This window comes from Takifugu rubripes, chromosome 6, assembly GCF_901000725.2.
Source record: "Takifugu rubripes chromosome 6, fTakRub1.2, whole genome shotgun sequence".
Taxonomy (NCBI): Eukaryota; Metazoa; Chordata; class Actinopteri; order Tetraodontiformes; family Tetraodontidae; genus Takifugu; species Takifugu rubripes.
Window position 1 is genome coordinate 2,818,813 of NC_042290.1, and position 24,526 is coordinate 2,843,338.

At 42.1% G+C, this 24,526-nt stretch overlaps 2 protein-coding genes across 2 annotated transcripts in view; both read left to right on the top strand.

Moving 5' to 3' along the window:
• The window catches only part of cacna1bb (calcium channel, voltage-dependent, N type, alpha 1B subunit, b), a 103,339-nt gene extending 86,359 nt beyond the window's left edge, over window positions 1–16,980 (top strand). Inside the window, exons 42-53 of the mRNA XM_029837495.1 lie at window positions 405–532; window positions 1,539–1,635; window positions 4,852–4,957; window positions 5,072–5,179; window positions 5,410–5,522; window positions 5,624–5,817; window positions 6,232–6,361; window positions 6,436–6,546; window positions 9,057–9,095; window positions 10,526–10,778; window positions 12,673–12,896; window positions 12,984–16,980. Of these exons, the coding sequence (XP_029693355.1) occupies window positions 405–532; window positions 1,539–1,635; window positions 4,852–4,957; window positions 5,072–5,179; window positions 5,410–5,522; window positions 5,624–5,817; window positions 6,232–6,361; window positions 6,436–6,546; window positions 9,057–9,095; window positions 10,526–10,778; window positions 12,673–12,896; window positions 12,984–13,556 (2,076 nt within the window). The 3' untranslated portion in view covers window positions 13,557–16,980. The remainder of the gene's footprint in view (window positions 1–404; window positions 533–1,538; window positions 1,636–4,851; window positions 4,958–5,071; window positions 5,180–5,409; window positions 5,523–5,623; window positions 5,818–6,231; window positions 6,362–6,435; window positions 6,547–9,056; window positions 9,096–10,525; window positions 10,779–12,672; window positions 12,897–12,983) is intronic.
• Window positions 16,981–17,984: 1,004 nt separating this feature from the next.
• The window catches only part of LOC105416525 (collagen alpha-1(I) chain), a 49,393-nt gene continuing 42,851 nt past the window's right edge, over window positions 17,985–24,526 (top strand). Inside the window, exon 1 of the mRNA XM_011604487.2 lies at window positions 17,985–18,206. Within this exon, the coding sequence (XP_011602789.2) occupies window positions 18,095–18,206 (112 nt within the window). The 5' untranslated portion in view covers window positions 17,985–18,094. The remainder of the gene's footprint in view (window positions 18,207–24,526) is intronic.

Consider the following 24,526-nt stretch of genomic DNA (forward strand, 5'->3'; position numbering starts at 1 on the left):
TCAACTGGTCTCACTCTGGGACCCGCAGTTTGCCATGGTCATTAACTTTTGGGGTCTGTGTCCCTTATTGTCTTTGCTGAATGAAAATTCACCTTTTAAATACCTGGGTGATATTATCTTACCTCCTAGCAACAAAAACCTGAAGTGAGCGTCAATCAAATGGTGGTTACCATGGATAGTGCCTCGGCGACTGCATGCGTCTGATGCCTGCATCAGATCCACGTTAAATATTGACTTTTTTTGACCAGCTGACCCAGAACCCATCCAGAACGGGGACCCTATGCTCCACCAGTTGAGACGCACATGCGCAGTTGTGCATTTGCTATAATAATAACGACAGGAATCTCCCTAGGTGCCAAAAATATGAATCATCGATCCTATACTCTTGTGCTTTTATTGACCAGATGTTGAACCTCTTTGTTGCTGTCATCATGGACAACTTTGAGTATCTGACCAGGGACGCCTCCATCTTGGGACCCCATCATCTCGATGAATTCATACGTGTATGGGCTGAGTATGACCCCGCGGCCTGGTAAGAATTTCAGCTAAATTGACTTTGCATACTGATAAAGAAGAGGGTTTTTCATTGGTTAGACATAATAATACTTTAATAGAATGATCCTGTGATGTGGGGCTGAATGTAAGCAGAATATCAACAAACTCTATAAATCCAGCCTTTTGCATGGTGTCCATTTGGGCCTCTGCTTCTGAATCTGGTTGCCAATGATTCAGTAAACAGAAACTGCTCTCACTGGGAGCAGTATGCTAGTTTATGTCAGTGCATTCTAATTCAATCCTGGCTTAATCTTCCTCAAATTATGTAAGGCCCATGTGGCAGGGAAGAATTGATTATTTATTTCACTGAGTAGAAAGCTGCCGCTGTTTTACATTCAATGAAATGCCTCCACGATCAGCATATTCTAACCAAGCTTGTCAAGCATTGTCGCTCATTTCACTCAAGCAGGCAGGTTTTACTCCTTTTAACAATTACTAAATTTACACTGGGTGAAGGTTTTCTGATGTTCTGAGCCTCTACACACCAACACAATGTTGAAACTGACTCACACTGACAAAGACCGCCTGCTGCGTTGGCTGTGGTTTGCTATTCTATCACTATTAAATTGATCAAGGAACAGCTTGGAGGAACAGAGACGGCTCAGCAGCTCATATGTTCCACAGCTGTGTGAGAACCTCCATCGATTAAAACAAGGCAGAAGTTCCCACATTAATAGTGCGGTTCTCTCTTGAACTGAAATGATCTCTTGAACTTTGATTTTGCTCCAGACAGCCGTGCAGTTCTCCCGACCAAAGGAAAAGATCACGTGACAGTCCGAGCCAACCTTTATAAGTTGCCTTTACATTTTTGACTTTGTCGCTCGTCCTTCCGATTTGCTAAACGTCACCACAATGACACGAACCGTCGATGATTTCCGGCCTTCCGATTGTTGTGTAACAGGCAGGCAAATGTTAAAGCTGCACATCTGATTCATTTAAACATAGTGTGACCTAACCTCTTCACAATGTGTTATCTTTTACAGCGGGAGAATTTGCTATCAGGATATGTACAAATTGTTGCTTTTTATCTCACCTCCCCTGGGCCTGGGGAAGAAGTGCCCCAACAGGGTGGCTTATAAGGTTTGCACTCCCCACACAGTCCTGTTTTTAAAGGCACTGTGGCTTTTCTCGGACCGTGAACGTCCGTCCTCATTCCCCGTGGTGCCAGAGAATGGCTCGGCACCACGTGCACACTATCATGCACCGACTCTCCATAAACCAGCCGGCAGGTAACCATGGCGCGTGCCAGGAAACAATGCCCCCAAGTCAGACTCGAACAAAAGGCATCAGCTGCTGTGTCTCAGATACTTTGCGTGGTCCGAGCACAGGGCAGTACGATTAGCCAAAAGTGAGCATTGTGTGCTTTGTTTCCATTGTGGTTACTGCAAATACATCTTAGCATGCTGAAAACGGGGTCATTTAAAGGAATACTCCTCTGATGATCACTTTCCTTTATCTGGTTTCTGTTACTGCTTTTAAAATGGAACCCTTGTTTTTAAAGGAGGGTATAAAGGTAGCTACTTTGAGAAGCAACTTTAATTATAAAGGGGTATTATAATGGCTGCATCTGAAGACAGCATCAAAGCTTCCAAAGTAAGGTTCCCAATCACTCCTGCGACATGATCCATTTTTCACTCTACACTTTTATCTGAAATGTAAAAAGCAAAACATAGTGTTTGAATCCGAGCTCACCCAGGCATCCGTGAGAGGGAATTTCTAATTTAGCCTTGCTCTCTACTTACTGTATCATTACACATGAGTGTTTTGGAGGGCCTTTCAGCTTTCTTTTATACCTAGTGTTGCGTTTTGTTTTTTCTTTGTTTTATTTAATGAGGTTGGCCAAATAATCAGACATAAATTAGTGAAGCAATTAAGAGGTTCTGCCTGCAGGTGACAGGACCGTTAACCCTCCTGTGATGAGCAAAAATGGAAATGAACTTTGAAATATGTCTGGAATGAAAGGCCCTTTTGTGTTTTGTATGCAGGGAGGTTATGCTGAAGGAGTGGTTTGAGAAGAGGGAGGTGTAACTTTGAATATTTCTGTTCAGAAGGCCATTTTCAGGGGAGTGTTCCTTTAACACCGCTCCACCATCTCCCTCCATCCAGCACCTCTCCACAGGGAGTCCTCTGGAGCCTCCGCTCCTCTTTCCTCCCCTGGGATCCTTTCCTGAACCCTGAAAACAAGCTCAGGTGGCATTCCAGATCATCACATCCTGGAAATCGTATTAACAATGATTTCTGTCTTTCCCCCCTCCCATTTTCTCTTCTGATTTTTTTCCCCCGACATTGTGGTGATGCAACCCCCCCCCTCCGACCTTCTGTAATCTTCATCCCTGCTTCCGCCCGGGAAGCGGCCGCATAACGTACCGCGATATGTACGAGATGCTCCGAGACATGTCCCCTCCACTAGGTTTGGGGAAGAAATGTCCCCCCCGTATCGCCTATAAGGTAGATTTAGCCCTTTTCCTCCTCCTTCTCGCTTACTGCTGGTTTCCTGCTGCCTGCTGTCAAACATCTTCAGGCTGCTGTCAGTGTCACGGTCACTTCCTTCTGGCCTGTTGTTGTGTTGTTCTTTCTGTTTATCTGTGCTGCTGTCACCTCGTGCTTTGGGGGGTGTGTGTGGAGGTTTTACAAGAGGGCCACGCAACACTGACCAAGTACAAACGGAGGGGAGGGTTGAAAAGGTGTCAGCAGAAGTTCAGAATTACAAATCGAGCACCTCCAAGAATTCTCCTAATCTCCCAGATAGTCAGAACCAGGTTTTCCAGTTAAGTGACAATATTCCCATCTGTGTATCCCCAAAACTACACACAGTCCCACAAGACCACATCAAAATATACACAAAGACACGCAACAATGATTTGTTGGAGAGGCTCACTTAAGAGGTACAGGTACATTAACACATTCGGTTAGTTTTTATATGATAGACTTCAATGAAAATCCCAAATATCCACGCGGACAACAATGGTAGACAAGTGAGCTGACAGTCAAGTGTGCAGCACAAGGATCCCCGGGTAGTCCTGGTGCCAGCTGCTTACCTCTTAGCATGCAGAGAATGCGAGTGGTTCTGGTGCATGCACTGCTGTCAAAAGCAATCAAACAGCCCTGTCCTTGGCCCAGATCAGTCCAGGCCCAGAGAGCTCCAAAAATAACCCCTTTTTTGTGAATTGACAGACTGAGACAACAGACACACGGGGAGAGCAGTAGTAGTGTGACAGGACTACGATAGGCTGTGTATTAGAGGCTTTCTTCAAACCGCCACCCCTCACTGTTGTCTCCTTTCTCTCAGCGCTCTTAACGCTCTGCTGGTTAAACTTTCTTTCTTTCAAGAATCTCCCCCCGATACAAAATACCTTTTTTGCTTAATTTAATTTCTTTCTCATTTTAAGTCCAGGGCTGAGTTCCACACTATCTGCTTGCATGTGTTCTCTATATGTGCTTTGGAATTAGGAGTTTCCACTTTCCATCACCTCCACTTTCTGAAGAAAACAACAGGTTTTGGCATGCTGATGCTCTCCGGTCCCTCTCCTCTTCCTCCTCCACTTCTTCCTCCTCATTGTCCCGCCCCCTCATTGTTCTTTTTCTTATTTCAGCTTATAAGAAATGTGAATCACTGTCTGTTTGGTGTTGTTGATCGTTTATTGTTTTATTTTTCCACACTGGCTGTGAATGTGAAGTCAAGTCCAGTTCATTTAGAGCCCAAAATCACAAATGCATGTGTTCACCCATGTGTTTATATATCGATCAATTCATCACGTTGATCCCATATTTACTTTAATTCACTTTCTGAAATACTGTACAGCACACAGCAGTGTGATAATAGTGATAAACCAACATTTCTAATTGTGTCCATGCAACTAAAACTGCATTTCAAACTAAACTGCTGCAAAGATCACTGTGCTAAAACACCATATAGCTTTTTCTTTATCTGTCAATAGTGCAAACCCCAAAGACATGTGACATATATGGAAAAAACATAGGTATAGTGTAAAAAGTTGTCATGTATTCAGATTTTTGTTCTTTTTTACCTCCTTGGACAATTGTCACAATATTATTGGATTATTTTAACAATGAAGAAGATGTTAGAAGCAGTGAGGCTCTTTTTTCCCATAAAGGCAACATATTTAAAATGTCTTTGGGTTTTGGAAAATGCAGACTGGACAAATTTGAGGACCCGTAAGTTCCATTTTGATCCTTGACGCGTAAACGCAGTCATGTCTCGGCCTCTTTTCCTTGAGCTGTTGATATGTTGTTTCCGGTTCATGGGCCTGTCCTCTTTGCTTTCCTTCCTACCAGCGCTTGGTGAAGATGAACATGCCCATTGCAGATGACAACACAGTGCACTTCACCTCCACACTGATGGCCCTGATTCGCACGGCCCTTGAGATCAAATTGGCATCTGGTAAGAACGCGAATGCACAAAACCCTGAATTCCTGGAGGCTCCCATATGAATATGAATGGCAGCCATCTCTCTGGAGCAGATTGGATGTGACATGTTTGCTGGTGTTTCCCCAGGGGTTTTGGTGCAGCGTTTGTATGATGCAGATCTGAAGAGGGAGATAAGCCGAGTTTGGCCCAGCCTTCCACAGAAGACAATTGACTTGCTCGTGACGCCACATAAATGTAGGCCACCCTCCCTTTTTGCAGACGCAAACTCGCATCTTTCTGTGCGATCACACATTTTTTTTTTTTTTCTGATACATGTAACAAGTTTTGCAAATTCAGTAGAGTCCAGGAATTTGCATAGTTACACAGTCTTCTGTACGTCCAACTCTCACTGTTGGGATGTTTGATGCACCAATACCTCCATCTACTGGCCATATGAAGCAATTGTCTCTTCCTCTGCTCTCCAGACAACGAGCTAACGGTGGGAAAAGTTTACGCAGCTCTTATGATTTTTGACTATTATAAACAAAATCGTGCCAAGAGACTCCAGCAGCAGCAGCAGTCTTCAACTGGACCTCAGGTATGATCTGGAAAAATTGTTATACATGTGCAAACGGGGAGCAGTATGTGTCAACAGTCTCATTTATTTTAAATTTTTTGTCCCTCTGTTCCATCTTGCAGAGTAAGCTGGGGGCTTTGTTTCGCCCAATGCTGCCCTTCACTCACATACGAGAACCTCCTCTAACCAGCCCCATTCAGCCCCCCAAACCCCAGCCAGAACCAGAGACGAAACCTGACACACTGGCGACCACCTCCACCACTGTCGGCACCACAGTCACAGCTACCGCCACCACCTCAACTACCAGGGATTCAGTGTAAGAGTTTAGTTTCACAGTTAGCTCGAGCCAATTTTCTATTTTGCTCTCGAGACACAATTTATCGAAGCATGAAATGACGTGCACGTCTGCGTACTCAACTTAAGTAAAATAGACCTGTTTCTGTCTGAAATGGCAAGCAGCAAAGTCCATGAGCGTATAACAGGGACGCTATTAATGAAAATAGCATTTAAATGAGTCAATTTTAACAAACGTTCAAGTGAGTTCACATGGACACTGTGTACAGCTGCCAACTGAGCCATCAGCTGATCGTCTCTACAGAGATAAAGAGAATATCTCATATGGCTCTGAGATAAAAAGCAAAAAATATAGTCCCTTATTATTCCAGTCACTCTTTGCCGTCCTGCAACAGGTGAGTTGTCAATGCTCCTCCCTTTGCTCTTGTGTATACAGACAAACCCGGAGGAGTGCTATTAAGCATTCCCAGTCAGGGGATGTTTCTCAGGCAACACAAAGGCTCAAAGGCCGGAAGAAACTCCAGCGAGGCCTGTCAGAGGATGTGCCATATTGCACCAGACCTCAGGTATGCACCAATACAGCGCCTGAACGACCACGCCGTCACCACCCACGCCATCATTCTTCTCCATGTGCTTTCAGGAATCAGTTGAACTGAAGCAGGTGGATAACATATCGGACACGGATGAATATCTGAGCCTGGACGGTCACGGCAGAGCGGCATCTTTGCCACGACTCAATGCTGAGTACTACGTAAGATCTTGTTTATGTGGACGCACGCACCTTTGTGATTCTATCTTATGAGGACTTTCATAGACATCCTTTATTACAGCTCCCTACCCTAACTCTCTCCACCACAACTAAAATGAACCCAACCCTGAATCTAGCCTCAACCTTAAAACCATGTTTTAACCCTTAAATAGTCATTTAAAGTTGTGAGATAGAGACAAAATGGCCTCACTTCCCAAAAACTAGTATTTTGGCGCTCAATATGTAGCAGGTAAAACAACTCACACGCACACACACACAGGACATTTTCCCATCCATTCCATTTAGCTGAAAGGGAAAGTAACACAGTTAGCATTCTGCTCAGGGTTTGTCTCCAGTACATTGATAATTTAATGATGATGTGTGTAACGTGTTGTCATATTATTGTCTCCTCTTGATGAAAATCCTTATATTGTAATTGAATATGCTCCCATTGTTCTGAAACTCTGCCAGAAAGCAGAAGTGAAACATGTCTACACACAACACCTATCAGAACCAGTTGGTGCAGGAGTGCAATCAGATCAAAGTTTCAACGTTGTATTAAGCTCATTATGGTATGCATTCCAAACAGGAAGTGAATCTAAATGACCAGACAGGTTAGTAATCCGAGCATTAAAAAAGCAATACAGTGTATTACAAGTGAAAAAGCAAAAACTGGAAAACAGTAAAAATAAACAACACAACAAACACATCCTAACAGTGTCTACCTAGATGACCTGTTTTTAGAATTCATTTTTAATGGTGTTTTTGATGTTAGCAAATAATCACAGTAATTCTTGTGTTTATATGAATGTCTTTCTTTTCTGCTGTATTTAAATGTGCCTTTTGGCCTTGTTCCGATGTGAGACACAACGGCTGCTCTCGTCTGCTGCACGGATGTCTCTCGGTCTCATTGTTGTTCCTCTGTTTACTTGTTTCACCTCTGTCGTCTGTCTGAAGTCACCTGTGTAGCTTTGCTGTTTGCTCAGTCTTTATTGTCAGTTCCTCTTTTCCAGCACTTGGTCCTTTTTATGTTTGTATTACTTTTTGAACTTTCACTCTCTCTCTCTCTTTTGATTTAAGAAATAATGCTGGTGCTATTCTGTTTTTACTATTGTCCTCAAAGTCCATGACCTTACTCCCAGGTCAGCATCGACACTATCTTAGAAGCTAGACTGTTCTCCAGTTTTTTTCTTACAGAAGAAATTTTTGGTCATAATTCTCTAGCCAGGTAATCTGTTGATTTTCACTTTCCTCAACCATCAGAACCAATCCAATCTATTTATTCATCCAATGTTAATCACAGATTATTTCTGGTGGATATGCGGTGCCATCGGAAAAGCAGCTTAAAAACAGCGAAATGTTGTCACATTTAGGTTCAAACCATGTTGAAAAGAGTGATGTAACAGTGTAATCACGAGGAGTGTGCAGGCCTTCAGGAAAGCAGGCATGATAGCCCAGATCCAGTGAGCACGTTGCGGCTAGATCAGTCCGGCACCACACATCAACAAGTAGGGTAAAAATGTTAATTTCCCCGATATATTGGGTTTACTTCGTTGTTTGATACTGCAAGCACAGCACAAGCTCCTGGGATTGTATTTGTACACATTTGCGTACATTTGCATATTACATAAATATTTTGTTTCACCAAGAGATTTAGATTCAAGATTTAACATTTTGATTTAGATTTAACATTTTGATTTAACATTTAGATTTAGATTTAACATTTAGATTTTGATTTAACATTTTGATTTAGATTTAACATTTTTATTTAACATTTAGATTTAGATTTGACATTTTGATTTAGATTTAAAATTTAGATTTAACATTTAGACTTAACATGAAAATTTAGATTTAACATTTATATATAGAATGTACATTTACTTGTAATATTTAGTATTTACATTTAAAATTTACATTGAAGAATTTCATATATTTCTAGGATGGCAATTTTTGTTTTAAAAATTCTAAAAAGTAACTTTTAAAAAAAAAATCACACCACCCTTTTAAACATGGTTTTATGCAAATATGACACAATGCTGCTGTTAGCATGACCTGCTATTCAGATGGCATCCCATAGCAGAAAGCCAACATTAAACCACCCTGCATATAGTACAATTTTAAAACCTGTAAAAATATTGACATTCAAGGATTTCTGATGCTGTGATGCCTCTGTATGCCCAAATTGAAAGGCTAGGAACATTACCTTATTTAAAATATATTTATAATTTGAAACACACAAACATTAAAAGCTTGCTCCTAGCTAATTCCATGCATTTTCCTGATGTCTAATCCTGTAGATTCTATTTCTATGGATAACAATGTTGGCAGGGACAAACACACCGCTCGCTTGCTTGAAACATATAGTGTTTGAATATATAGTAAGAAAACATAGAATATCATCAGCTGTACATGCTCTTATCTCTTTTCCCTCCACTTTTATTTCCCCTTTGTCCTAATTTTTGACACACTGCTAATGTTTTGCCCACCTCCCTCTTGTGTGTGCTGTCTGATAGCGGAGCCACCCTCGCCACGCCCCTGGGACCCACCTGGCAGTATGTACCACCTGTTGCACCACCTGTCTCTTCTTCTTTCTTTCTTCTCCTCTCCCCTCTCATTGCTTTCCTGTTTTCTCATGTCTGTGTTTGGCTCCATATTGAGCTCACAGCCTCCCACCATAAAGAACACGCACCATTTGTTCCACGAATGGTTTGAAACTCTCATGACACCTGGAACAGAACCCAACGTAATCCAGGGCACATCAGCCGCCATCTCTCATGCTTTTCAGCTCTGGTTTATTCAATTTGAATATGGTTGTTTGTGTGTCATTATGTAGTCAAGTAGAGGTGTTTCAGTGGTTTTATTTATTTATTTATTTGTTTGTTTGTTTATTAAGAGTATGTGTGGTTGCAAAACAAGGCAGGGACAGCACTGCCTTCTTGCTTTGAAATAACAAATTCTCTCAAAACTCATCAGCCTTATCTGCCATTTGTTGTCTCTCAGTCTTAAAATCTTGTGCTTTTTGTAACAAGAACATCAAACAATAAGACAATTCGGCTAAATTCTCACTCTACAAATTCATATAGAAATTGAAAGGTGTAATAAGTGGTGTATATATCCATATATATATACACACACACCATATATACACCACATATATAGTCACACTTCTATATATAAAGATATATAAAGATATATGGTCAAAGTAAGATTTTAAGACTGTGTTTTCAAAAATGAAACTAATACTAGTCCCAATACTTTTGTATGTTTGTGATATTGTTCCTGACTGTAGCTCCATGTGTAACTGTCGGATAGGCGGAGGAACAACAGCCCCACTGTAGGTTTTCAAAGAATCTGGTAAAACTTTTATTAAACAAATTCCGCTTGAGGATATAAATGAAATCTGGCCAAATCCTGAAATCCTGGAGTTGTGATGTGGTGCGAGCTGCTGTCCCGCTCACCTATCACAACAGTGTATCACCTGATGGTTTGTTTGTTCAGGAAGATAAGAACAGGTGTGGTGAGTGTCGGTGTAGTCTCCTTCACTCAGTTTGTATTTCCTACTTTACTTTACAGTCGTACTGTTTCAGCAACTAAAACATTGGAGTTCCTCCTATTTAATAGTGAACATGGTGCACTTTTTTAAGAGTTAATTATAACGTGCATATTTTTAAGCGCGGCAGAGGCCAGTTCCGACACCCCACCTCTTCTTTGTTCACGCCTGCTAGTTTCCAGGTTTTGGAAGGTGAGCACAGGTTAGTGTTCCTTGTTGTCAAATGTTTCATCCACCTGTTGGCTGGAGGAGGACAGGTTGATAATCGGCTGCCGGCAGCTGGTTGTGCCATTTGTGTGTGTATATTTTCTGTTTATGTGTGTATTTTTACGTGAGCCTGTAAAAGAGGTTCGGCTGAAACGGCCTCATCCACATCTATACCATCTATGACGTGTTTCTTCACATATCTGCCCATTTCTCTTTCCTCCTCAGCCGATTGTTGACCTGAGTCCCATAAGGCGCTCAGCGTCCTCACTGACACAGCATCACCAGGATGTCCGGCTCAAAGACTTCGATCTGGAACGGCCCGACCTGGCCCAGTCCCTGATGGGAGCGGGACAAGTCCGAAGCCAGGACAGATCACACCATCACCACCACCACCACCGCTGTCATCGGCGCAGGGACAGAGACAAAGAAAAGAAGCAGAAGTCCATAGATAGACCCGTGCAGCCATCAAGCACTGTTGGTGAGGAAGTCAGACTTTTATTTTCCACAAATGTGGCAGTTGTTCATCAATGTTTTTGGGTTCCCTCCATTTTTTTAATGTCCACTTTTAAAGGTGTATCACGTTTCACCACCCAGAGTTAAAACTGATACCAAAGAGCAACAGAATCCATTTAGAGCAGAGGTGTCAAACTCAAATACCCAGTGGGCCAAAATTCAAAACTGGGACAAAGTCACGGGCCAACATTGATATTTATTGAAAAAAAATCTTCCTCCAGCTATAAAAGGGAACCTTTTGATATGGACCCAAACTAGTTTTGCTCAACAACTGAACATGGAACAAGGAAAGCTTAACACAATACAATATATAATTCATTATTGCACACATGCAAAATTGAAATTCAAATAAAAAAACACATCACGGGCATTCATTGTTTCTCTTTTAAATTTCAACAACAATCTTTTGCCATTGTAAGTTAATGTAATATAAATCTAATGCCTTTTCATCTCTTCTACTTTCTGGCACCTTTGAGTCATTTCTAGGTGCTTGTGCTTGTCCTGGTGTTGCGTTTTATAGTGTCATCTGTTGTTGTTCTCCTTGTAATGCACATTGGCTCCACATACAAGACAGACAGGTCCGTCTTTTATATATCTAAACAGATATTCTGCCTCCTACCTGTTCAGAAAGGTCCTATTTTCTGCCTTTCCTTTAATTATTTTTCAGAGGGGTAGCATATAAGGTCGCTATGACTACGTCCTCTCTCTTGGTGCTTGGCAAGCCACAAATTGGTGCATTACCACCGCCAGCTGATGTAGAGTGTGGATTTTCACACCAAAACACCAGCAGAGCATTCTGGTATTTGTAGTATTAGTACATAGGCTTTAAGCAGTAATACCGGCGGGCCAGCTCTAATAGTCAATTGGTATGGCTTCGCAGGCCCAATATAATTACATTGCGGGCCAAATTTGGCCCACGGGCCAGAGTTTGACACCTATGATTTAGAGTGTCATGCATCAGGTTGTTGAGATGCATGTGGTAAAAACAGGCATCTGTAATAGGCGTCTTGCCTTACAGATGGCATTTTCACATTACTCGAAATTCTTTATTACATCATGTTGCTCTGTTTGCTTTTGGATGGAAAGAATGATTTTATAGAGGTCACAATATTCTGCTTGCAGTTGTTTGAGCAATAGCGTTACGGATCATCTGCTTTGCTGATTAGGCTTGATTAGGCTGATTTTGACCTTTCCTAATAAATTCTAAGGAGGCAAGTGGGTGTAAAGGTTACAGCTGCAACCTGCACTCAAAAACAGCTGAATGTGCAAGAGAGCATAAAAATAAATATAAATAATGCTATTAACATCATGCAGCAAACAGTGAGGTAATGGTCACGTTCTGCAAGGACAAAGGATTTAAAAAAAAAATAATTTGTGTGTGAGGCCAGCAGCTGGGATTTATGGCTGAGATCAAAGACCCCAGTAGACAGGCCCAGTACGGGGATTTATGGATGAGATAACAGAGCTTCCAGCGGCGCTCTTGAGAAAGTAAGAGATTCCCTGTTCAAAGCCTTTTCTTCTCAAAGCATCGCTGAGTCATTGGGATGATGAATAGACTGCTGTATTTTTGTCATCACGTTGAATCTAAGACCTGGCAACACTCCAGGAAAGAAGAATGTGATATCATCACAGCGCTCTGCTTTGTGCCAAACATTCAGACATACGTTAGTCCTTCAAATCTCCTGAAATTAAAACCAACGTCTCCTAAATTTATCCTATTAAAACTGATTCAAAAAGGAAACCAAAAATGTAGATATCCGGGCTCTCCTTTCAATTATCCCGCAACAAACATTTCTAATTGTGGCCTTTGAAACCCAAAGCGTGCTTGACTTCTCATTTCCTTTCTGTCCATGTTCAAGATTCGTTCACTGACCCTTCGGCTCAAGGCTTGTCGAGAGAGAGAGCGAGGGAACGGGACCGCAGCCGGCCGCACGAGAGGAGACACCACTCCTCGGCAGGAGAGAAGCAACGTTATTACTCCTGCGAGCGCTACAGCAGCAGGGAACAGTGTCACACCAAGTCAGCCGGTCCCAGTAGATCCACATCCCCCGGGGAGGGCCAGGAGGTTGCTTTCCTCAAACAGGTCTGCCTACGTGCCCAACAGTCTGTACACACATACACACCTTTATGGTATAGTTTACTGATTTGTATGTATTTATTGTTCCCACAGTATGGCAGCACTGTGGTTAAAGCTGGCCCTGTAATGCTCCCCTCCGGTTCGACCACGCCGGGTCGTGGTCGCAGGCAGCTGCCGCAGACGCCACTCACCCCTCGTCCCGCGGTCACCTACAAGAGCGCCCACCCGTCAACTCTCCACTCTAGTCTCAGCACCACTATGACGGGACACCAGACTCGCTTCAGCCGTGGCCTTTCAGAACACGAACGCCTCGTCGGGGTCCAAGGCGAGACGCTGATGCCGATAACCTGCATTGGATCGGACCCTAATTTAAACAGGCACCCGGAGGTCGCCCCTCAACAGGACCTTCTCGAAGAAACAGAGGACTATCATGACACTGTGAGTAGCCACGGAGTGGTTTGCACTGCCAGGACCACGCCCGTCTCCACCACAGCTTCAGTCTCACAAGGAACTGCTGCGGCGCCCATCACGTCGCCCCCGAGGCAGGGCCGGGCTGGGGCGATGCCTAATGGTTACCACTTTACCCTCGGCGTGAACTCTGCTTCTGGGTCGGGGAGCCGGGGAACAGGAAGTCTCAGGGAGAGGGAGGAGGAGGACTGGTGCTAACATGGTTGATTATCAGTATTGTACAGTGTTCATGTCAGGTCCATTGAGCTGTTTGGAGGCCACGGGACTAGAACAAAAGGAGAAAATAGCCAGTGGAAAGTGCTGTAAATGGGGATATGAAATCATTCCAGCTTTGTCTTATAACGTTCCTTTTTATACAACAAACTGTTTAAGGAAAAAGAGACATTGAAGAATTTTTCTACCCCCTTTACTTGCACTGAAATCATAGCACACATGAAAACCCTTAAATATCTTGCCTTGGCCAGTAAAAATCAGTGTTGGAGCTGAAGACAACACCAAAATGTCCTCATTCTTTGAGCGAACCTAGGGACCTGTGCTTCAGGCAGACCTGTAACGCCTCATTCTAGGTGGTCATTTGGCTGCTCGCAACACGATTTTTATTTTTGTACGTTTGCTTTTGTTCGAGGTTTGTCACGTGTGAGAGAAAAAGACTTTTCAACCATCATGCTAATGCTACCACCAAATTGTTTACCTCTTTGACCACATTCTGACCACAATTCCTGTTGGTCTTAAAATTCTACCACGACAAACAGACACTGGGAGTAATGTGAAAAATAATGGCTGGGTTAAAAGAGGTCTTGAGCCTTTCTTTGTTAAGAATTTTTTCGTTTATTTTTTTTTTTGTAAATTGTACCACATGTAAATGTTTTGAGAGCATGTTGGGACTTTATTTTCAACGTAACTTGTGGGTGACTACCAAGTGCCTATTTTTCCAAGATGTATTAATATGAGCCTCGTCAAACAGACGGTGTATAGTCTAAAGATTGGAAGTAGGTGTGCGGCTAAAAAGACATAAAGAACGGTTGAAATTGCTATCATGGAGTAAAAAAAAGACGTTTGTCCTGAATTCATGGTCAGTACGTGAGAACGACAGATCCAAATTAAGCAATGTAGTGCATGCCAGGGTCTTGAACTTGTTGAAAAATAGTGTCTGTACTTTTGCTTAAGGGTGTTGTGAGCATTTGCCTTTCTCTTTAAAATATACTGCCAGTCGGTAGAAACGGTCTCAGATAGAGAAAAGTGCCATTTTCTCATTTTTAATCCCCGAGTTGGGTCATATTGAACATATTGTGTATATTTTCTCTCAGCACATTCATCCAGCTGACGTCCAACTCGTTTGATTGCTAGAACAGTGTGTCTGGATTGGTGGGTGAGGGTACCTGTTTGCAGGTACACAAACATGTGTTGTTGCTGCTGACTGTTGACTTTAGGGCTATGCAACAAGACAACAGTTCATCTGCCCTGTAGCTTTACCGTCTGGACTCTCCAGACTCAGGCTTTAGTGTGACTGTGACCAAATTTTGCATTTAGGTTTAAGGTAAATGTAAATTTTAACATATGATGTACAGGTAAGTGACAATAAACACCCGGGTGGGAACAGTGTCAACGCGAATCTGAATCAAAGGGCATTTCTGTCACCGAGGACTGCATGGCGAGTGACCGCGTAGCTTCCACCAAAAGTGTGAAAAAAGAAGAGTTCAATGCTTCACAATCTTCCTTTAAGCCTTGGATCAAGTACTGTCAAATAATCCCTCGGTTATGAAACTTTTTTTCACTTTATTGACATAATCTCTCGCCAAAATTGCGTGTTTGTGCCACTGACGATTAACAAGGTTAATTGAAGCATTTACTTTGGCTTCCATCCAACCTGATATAAATGATTTGGCATCCACATGATTATTGTAACATCAATTGCTGCTGTTGACCATTTAACTATCAACGCCTGCCATTTGGCTTCTATGCATTTAAAAAAGTAGCATTATGGAATTTCACCTTACTGCTGATGCACAGTCACGTCAAGAACCTTTGGACTTCTCAAGCTATTCAAAATAAGATATATAAACATGAATTCAATTCAATTATATTACCTGTTAAAGCATTTTGGCCTATTATCATGACAGGATCACCTCAGACACTGTACAGCTGAACCATTTCTTCTCTACTATTTGCAGGCTTTAGCGTTAACACGGGCATTTTGCCACTGAGATTTGGCAAAGGAATTTTCTGTGCTTCGTAAAAAGAACTAATGATTCCAAACTAATTAATTAATAACAGCAAATTCATGTTTGCCAATATTTCTCATTTGGCCATGACATGATGCTGGTATTTTAAACATGAAAAGAGACTCTTTTTCTACTTATCGATATATTTTTCTCCTTAAAAGAGACAGAGATGGATTTTTTTCTTCATTAAAAAGGCCACTTATGGACAGGAGTATTAAAATAAAACATCTATCTGGGACTGGGGGCTTTTATGGACAGATGTGTAGGGTTTATTCCCACCACCTCCAGGGAATGATGAATACAAGATATACAGTTGAGCCGGCGGCCCGACTGGCGTCTCGTCTGGTGCCGAGGCTGGAGCCATTCTGAGATTGAGATTGTTCATCTTTATGCAGAGTTACCGACAGATAACAGACTTCCCAGCATCTTATGAATCATGATGCAGTAGACGTAACAATCTCCTCTTCCACTCTCAGTTTAGGCTACATTTTGTTAATATTCTGATGATGTAAATATTTGGATCTGTCCAGTATTGTCCATGTCCATGCTGGGTGTAAATTTAAAATAATTGCTCCATTTTCTATCTAAGTTGCATCTATTGTAAAAAAAAAAAAAAAAAAAAAAGTACAGTTGCAGTAAATCTAAATGATCATTATTCGATTTACTTTGTCTGGTTTGACAGTTATACACCAATTTAGCCACAATATTAAAACCCAAGGACAGGCAGTGAAACTAATCATGTATTTGTTCATCCATTTCATCATCTAGGAGGTCTGTCCATGTAGGACAGACCAAAATATGCCCTATTTCACATATTATCACTGGAGAAAATAGGCGATGCTACTCTGTAGCCTAGTGATTTTTGATTTTTAGTTTTTTGTTAGGTTTTGTCGCTCAATACAGCTCAATTAATAACACAGGGGTACTGTGGTCCCTCGACTTCCAATAAAAATCAATATAAACATCATAGTTGTTTTTGCAGGCCTTGTTTCCCACAATCTCAGCAAGACTTTGGTTGTAAATTATTTGCAGCACTTGATCCCAGTGTGACAGTTTGAACCCCCCGTCTCATATCGCTAAAGTTTATTTCACGCATCATCGGGAAGGAGACGTCGCCATAGCGCTGAGTTCGGATGGCAGATGTGGCTCTCTTGTTTGCAGTTGAATGCTTTGTTGTCTGATGGTGTTGAACCATTTCTGTATGTTGCCATGTTGGAGCAGAGATCTGTAGTCAGTTCTGCAGAAGACTAAAAAAGAAAAAAGAGTAAGGAAGCCAAACGTTCAGACTTCCCACACGAACAGGTTGCTCTCTTATAGTTTTACCATGTCTGCTTTGCTGGACATGTCCTGTTTGCATGTTCTGAAATGAAAATGTGCATGCGCATTTAAAAAAAAAAAAAGAAAAGGGGAAAAAAAAGGTACATTGTTTGACTTCATTACATGATTTTTACAATTTGTTGTTACCTGGTTGTAATATCTGACTATCAAAAAACAATGTATCAGATTCAAGTGAAGTGAAAACAAGCTCAAGTCTCATTTTATCTCAGAATCACTGAAGTGGAAACAAAAATCGGAGTCTCTGGAGTGGCTGAATCCTTCGAATCTGTTACCTGACGGCCCCTCTACAGTCATTTCGACTGTACCTACACATTTTGTATGAATATAAGTCCTAAAATAAAAAGCTATGATGATGAGTATGTGGTAACGTTGTGTTTTGAGTCAGTATCAGGCCTGGAAGATAAATATTTGCTTTGGAACTGTATTTTATTTAAGCAGGTGTAATTCAACGGGTTGAACTGGTTGGGTTTAGGAACTTGTACAACTAATAAGAAATTATTATGGTTACAAACTGGTAACTTACCAATAAGAAGCAAATAGCTTAGCCATGTTCAGGGTTAGCTAGCTAACATAAAATAAGTATTTTTTTTTTCAAAAATCATGGATAGGAGGAGAGAGGGGGGAGGGAGGAGAGGAGAGGAGAGAAGAGGAGAGGGGAGGTGAGGGGATGAGGAGAGAGGAGAGGAGAGGAGAGGAGAGGAGAGGAGAGAGAGAGGAGAGGAGAGGGGGAGAGAGAGGGGAAGAGGAGAGAGGGGGAGAGGAGGAGAGGAGAGGGGGAAGAGGAGAGAGGGGAGAGGAGAGGAGAGGAGAGGAGAGGAGAGGAGAGGAGAGGAGAGGAGAGGAGTAGAGAGGAGAGGAGAGGAGAGGAGAGGAGAGGAGAGGAGAGGAGAGGAGAGGAGAGGAGTAGAGAGGAGAGGGAGAGGAGAGGAGAGGGGAAGAGGAGAGAGGGGAGAGAAGGAGAGGAGAGGAGAGGAGAGGAGAGGAGAGGAGAGGAGAGGAGAGGAGAAGAGAAGAGAGGGGAGGCGAGGTGAGGGGAGGGGAGGGGAGGGGAGGGGGAGGTCCGCTTATACTCATCTGAAGCCGGCTCCCTTCTCTCCAGTGACAGCTGCGCTGCTGCTGTTATCATTGTCGAATCCTTCAGTTTTATTCTCACTTCGCCACCTGATTTAAAGGAACATGTTCACTTGGCCACTTTACCTCTTTGGGCTCATTGTAACACCGCTCGCCTCCGCTGACGGACCCCAGGAGGAGCTGGCAGAGGAACCTGGTTCTAGGATGCTTCACATGGGTGAGTTTTAGAGAGTTTGGATCTGTTCTGAATGGTTTTAATCGCGCAACATTTGGATTCAGCAGCGTCTGTCGGTTCAAGCTTGTCAAAGTTTCACTCTGACAAGTCAAATAACTTTAAAAATATAAAATATATGAGGTGTAACGATGCATCTGATTTTATTAACACCCCCCCGCCCCACAGCTTTGAGACTCGTGTAGGGTTAGAAATGATCGGCTTGAACTCATTTTTATCATATATTTTATATAGGACCTCTTAGCACCTGGATAATGCGACAGGAAAACTCTCACCATAAAAATCACATTTCATTAATTTTTTGTCACATCTGTTTCATAAATCATAATTTTGTGCGAGATGAATTTTAGAATTTAAAACGCACGCACTTGTGAACAACTGCTTTAATATCAATCGGCCTCTAAATGTCGCTGTCGCTGCAGAAACTGCACAAGTCATGAGGACAACAGGAGGGTTAAGGGGCTCATTTGGAGAAAGATGATCACAACAAACGTGTGGAGCTTACACATAATTACCTGTTGCTGAGAGTAATTGCCAAAAAAGTGCTTTGCTGTGTGTAGTGTTAGTTTGAACAGTGTCATAAATTGTTGTGTTATGACTGAATTCTGTCCTCGTTGGGTCTTCCCATGATGCACTTTATTCATGTACCCACCTTTATTGACATTTCTATCATTTGAAACACTATTCAAGGTACATCTTTCCATGAATCACTACCCATCTGTGTGTGTTATTTGTCATTTAGTGGTTTTTCCAAAGATTGAGGCGTCAAAAGGGGAACCGAGGAGGTGCGTCATGAAAAAAATGTAAATTAAACTGGAAACCTGTGGACAGATGAGCAGAATGTCAATTAACAACAGCTTTAAGAATCATCAGCAAATCTTCATTTGAGAAGATTAAGATGAATCAAGACTTTGTTTGAGTGAAGAAGTGTTAAAACATGAATTACTGGCTGTGACGGGGCCTCTGTCACTGAGACCTGGTTAAAATGTGATGAGTATTAGCTGTGTCTGACCCCTATTGTCAGCTCAGTCCAGCCAGGAGAAGTAGGACACCATGAAATGGAGGAAGTTCTGCTCTAGCGTTGCTCCCTCACAACTCTGATGAGTCCATCCGGACACCCTCAAGATACAAGGTCATTCTCAACCTGCAGCAGCTGCATATTGAGTCCATCTTTTAAGCCAAAGCAGCTACACTGAACACAAACTATGCACCTAGATCTTTTGCCTCTGATCAGATTTTGAGCTTTAAACTACTTTAAACCACCGTGACCTCTCGTGGGGTTTTGTAGCGAACCTTCCAACACAACCCTTGTTTCTGCATCTTTCTCCATTAAAAAGGCCTAACAGGAAAAACTCCAGATCTGTCCTTTCTGCATCCCTGACAAGATGAAAGCGTAGATCTTGGCCTTGTACAGTAGCTGCTGACGTTTTATTTCTTCTCGACTTAATTATTGTAATTTAATATTTAGTGCTTTGAAGTGCCAGTTGCCGGTCATTCCAACATGGCCAGCAATGCCAGCTTTGTCTTGTTTTCTCATCAGTGCCTGTAGTCTGGTCTCGATGCTGGATCAGGAATGTTAATAGAGGGACACGAGCGCGCGGATTGAACCTTTACATTTCCCCCAGTAGAGATTTGCAGCAGAATCCGTATATATCATGCCCGTTGACATAAAATTGGATTGTTGCTCGGCGCCAGACTACGTCATGTCTGGATTTTATTGCCTTATGTTCTTTTTCTTTTTTGAATACTGTAGTTTTATCTCAGCATTGGAGAGTCTAAAAGTCGGCGGCGAAGCGACGAGGGCCTGAGCAGGATGAACCAGGGAGGTGAGGGGACAATCCCACTGGGTGTTGAGCCCAGTTGGCTCACCAGTTGGCTCCCAGTATGTTTACAGTTTTCCTGTAAGACGTCAGAGGGAGAAAACCCTGTGTAAACTGTCAGTGTGTGTCGCTTGTGTTCTGTAAATCTCCTGTAATAATCTTTTAATGGGTAGTGACTTTGGGTCTCATTTCCCGCTGTTTCGGTGATCTCTTCTGGGATTTTGGGATTTCTATACATACTATGACTCACAAGATGGTGCAGGCTCTTGACAGTGTAAAGACAAGTTTGTAGTTATTTTAGGGATGGAACTTTGATTTTTGACTCCATCCACTGAAACAATGCAATTTCAATGATTTGGTTCCCCACTGCCTGAATTCTGTTCATTGTGTTCATGTTTATCAAATTAAGCACTAGTTTCCCTACTAATGTCAAAAATGGTATTTTCATTAGAAGAAGATTTCTATTCATCTTTGTGCTCAATGTGAACTATATGGGAATCTGTGCTCTCAACTTTGCACCAAACTAGTCTAGTAATAGTATTTTGGGATATGACTGAACAGATAATTATATTATGAGTAGTTGTATCCAATTTTACACAAGTGCTTTGAGACAATTTTGTTAGTGAGCATGTACCCAGGTCACACAGTGCTGTTGTAGACAGAGAAATGCTAATGCTAAATGCTAAAACTAGCCAACTGCGGGCAGTTTAGAAACATTGATTCTCCAGCACCATGAGGGAAGTAAATGACCTAAGAAGGAATTAGTTATCATAATAGGATTGTTTTTTTTAGTTTAGATGGTTAAGAAAAGAAATTGGTAAAATCTATAATAAATATCTGAGAGGAAAATACTATTACTAAAGTAGATTGATGGTGGCATAATAAAAAGGGCAGGGTACAGACTTCTTACACTCCCAGAGATTCCAAGCAGTAACACCAATGAATCAACATTTAAAAATAACAAATATTGACTGTCAGTATTTTGTCTAAGGTAGATTGCATAAAAGCCATAAGGCTTTCCACCGTGGTTACGCATAGTCCAGCATCATAAAATAACATGGTTGATTAAGTATAACTATCAATTAACTGGAGGGCAGTTTTTTTGTTGTGCTTTTTAGTGTTTTGTAGTTAGAGACATACAAGTGATACCAGTTGAGTCATTTTGTTAAAATCCCAACAGTCATATTAACCAGTTTGACGTATCAGCATGTTACTTCAGTCTCTTTCAGCAGGTTGATGTGATTATGTCATTGCCAGTACAGTGCCAGGCCCCTAAGTGGACATCTGGGTCTAATTAAGATTGATCTTGGACCTTTGGGCACGGTCAGCTCAGATCTGGAGCAAATTAGCCAGTTTCAACCAGGCGGACGCCTGCTGCTGTGGAATGAACAGTATAATGTTTCCCTACACTCACTGTTTGAGTTAAAGGTGTGTGACCAGTTCCAGCGTATGCTTAGTTTTGTGTAAACTAATGCGGGTGGAAAAACTTTTGGCCCAGAACACATGTTGGAGCAGAATCGCCTTTTTCGTTCCAATGATCCCCTCTGAAGCTGGGAACAGATGGAAGATGAATGGAGTGATTCATATTAAAGCCACTTCAGATGTTTGGTGTTAAGATCTCATTCACAAGGGCTTTTTCAATACTTTTGTTGTGACAAATTTACCTCACTTCATTATGTGGCCCATCACTCAGGAAGGCAACAGAGACATTGCAGCCAATCAGAGAGAGACAGATTTATGTAAAATGGCAGCATAATGGTACAAACTTGTCGCAGTGGGACCACCATCAGCTCTTCTGTGCAAGAGGAACAGGAGGAACACAAGGAGAACCCTATAAAACATCCACAAAGGGAAAACATTCTGCTCAACGTGCTTCTTATCTTGTTTTAATATTTTCTTAATCTGAAATCTGTCAGGGAAGTGACACTGAAGTCAAATAGTAAAAGGTTGTGTGCTGGAGAGCCAAACCGGAGTCAATCCATCAGCTGGGTTGACCCACTCAACCTGACTCCACCGGCAGCACAATTTACTAAATATAATATATTTCTGTATGTATTCTCTATCTATGTCTATTCTCTCCTCTCCTCTCCTCTCCTCTCCTCTACCTGTCCTCCCTCCTCTCCTCTTCTCCCTTCCCACCCTTCTCCTCTCTCTCTATCCCCCCCCCATCAGCAGGAGGGTCCCCCTACATGAGTCTGGTCCTGCTCAAGGTTTCTTCCTGTTAAAGAGGAGTTTTTCCTTGCCACTGTTGCTTTTCTGGGGTCAGGCCCTGGGATTCTGGAGAGCGCCTAGAGACAATTTGGATTGTAAAAGACACTATATAAATAAAGATTGATTGATTGATTGATTGATTGATTGTTTGATTGGTTGATTGATTGGTTGACTGATTGACAGTGGTTCATGCACAACAGTTTGTATGACAGGAAATGGTGGTTTTTAACTTTTTTGTAAAGATTGTAATTTGAATTTAAAAAAAACCCGACTGATGTGGGGTCAGGGTCATACACGTTATGACCCTCAGAATATGACTGATACGATGTGTTGCTGTCACTTCAGATCAGTCAAAGCTTCACTTCTGCATAGTATCTTTCATAGCTAATGTGCTGTTCTGCCGGCATATCCAGTCTATGCACCAACCTTCCCCTAAAATATTTTTTCCTATTAAAAATGATGTTTTTGCAGTGGTGTACATGGGCCTGTTAAACATGCCTGTCAGGGAGACACATTCAGCTGTTTCTAATTAACTTTTTTAATGTTATTACAGCAGTATGACAGTTTCCCAGATAGCATTTGGTTTATTTAGGACGTAAAGGTCAAACTGCTGATATAATCTTGACTCAGGGTGAGGCTTCACACCACAGTGAGCGCATGTTGACACATTTTGACAGAGCTCACTGACTCCAGTAAAGTTTTTACAAGGGTTTTTACAAACACTTTCATGACTTTCTCAGGATAATGATGGTGTTATTTTTCTTCCCCTAGCTGTACCTTCTAACCTGCAGTGTAATGATGTCTTTAGGAAGACATAACACAGATTATGGACAGAGTGGAGGCGTTTAGCGTCATGATATCAGTCTGGGAAAGTGTTGCATGTGATTAAAGACAAACCAAACTGTGTGAGCTTTATTTTTAAGCGTAGCCTTTTCCAACTTTTTTTTTAAAAATCCCCTGATTACTTCACTGTGAGACCTTGTTTTGGTATCTGCCACCACGCCTCGGGTGAAATGTGTGGAGACGTGTTTCTCCCTCAGCGTTTCAACAGAACATGAATCATCAGCTCCCTCAGCTGTCCGTGAGACTTGACTCTGCTTTTCCCATTTCATGGAAAACACCAGCAGATCCGCCTCACGCTCCCACTCCAGTTGTGTTTATAAGGCAAAACTAGTGTGGAAGTCATATGTGGGGAAGCCCGTCTGTCTTCAGCTACACATTCCTCGTCATGCTCATTGACTTTGTGTGCGAGGTATATCCAGAAAGAGGTCTTTACCTGACATTAATGAGCACATTATCAAAGGAAGTTTATTAAATATTGTTCTGTGCAGTAAAGCCTTCATGACTGGAGATTACCAGAGGTGTTTGTTTGTTTACAGGCCTTCTCCAGGTCCAGAATTGGCTGTTTGCAGTGTTAACTTCTCCAGATGTACTTGATGTTTGCATTGTAATGCTCTTTCCTCTCTCATCTGTTCCACAGCCTCCATAGGTGTGGTCCAGAGATGGATCATTCCCCAGAGCAGGAAATGCATTGTGCCTTACTCAGTGAGAAATGAAATGCCTCTCATGCAAAAGTGTCAGCTTCACATCTGTAAAAACACCCATTTATGTTGGTTTTTGTTGGGCTCTGGAGCTGTGAAGACTGGAAATTAAGGTTTCATCAGAAGAAAGTTACATATACTGTATATGCGTGTAACTTTTACACAGTTGCTGTTGGTTATCAACATCATCTCTGAAATTCTTTATTTCATGTTAAGTACCTTTTATTTTGGGGCTGATGGGTTGAAGGACAGATGCAGCGGTCCCTAGGTGAGAAACGGGAATACACTCTGGATGAATGTATAGCTTTTGCCAACCCTTACTGTATGTTCTCATTTAGTCTTGATCATTGTTGAGATTTTTCTTCTCAAATATTTAAAATCGACCAAAATATGAGTCTGAAGGAACTTCCTGCACACTCCTGAGATGGGGTTGTATGGGAACGCTACAAAAGGATTCTCCTGAACTGAATGTCCCCAGGAGTCTTCCATCATTCTGACATGGAAGAAGTTTGAAAACCATCAGCACTCTTCCCACAGCTGCTTGTCTAACTGGATGAGCAAACTGGGGAAAAGGCTGTTGGTAAGAGACTCAACCAAGAAGGTGAGGGAAACCTAAGGAAGGTAAGCCATCACTGCAGGACTCCAGCCAGAGACTGATGCTAAAGAGGCCAAATGAAAGCCTGTCTGCAGTAACAGATGCCGTAATAGCACAAAAGCTCACCTGCAACCCAAG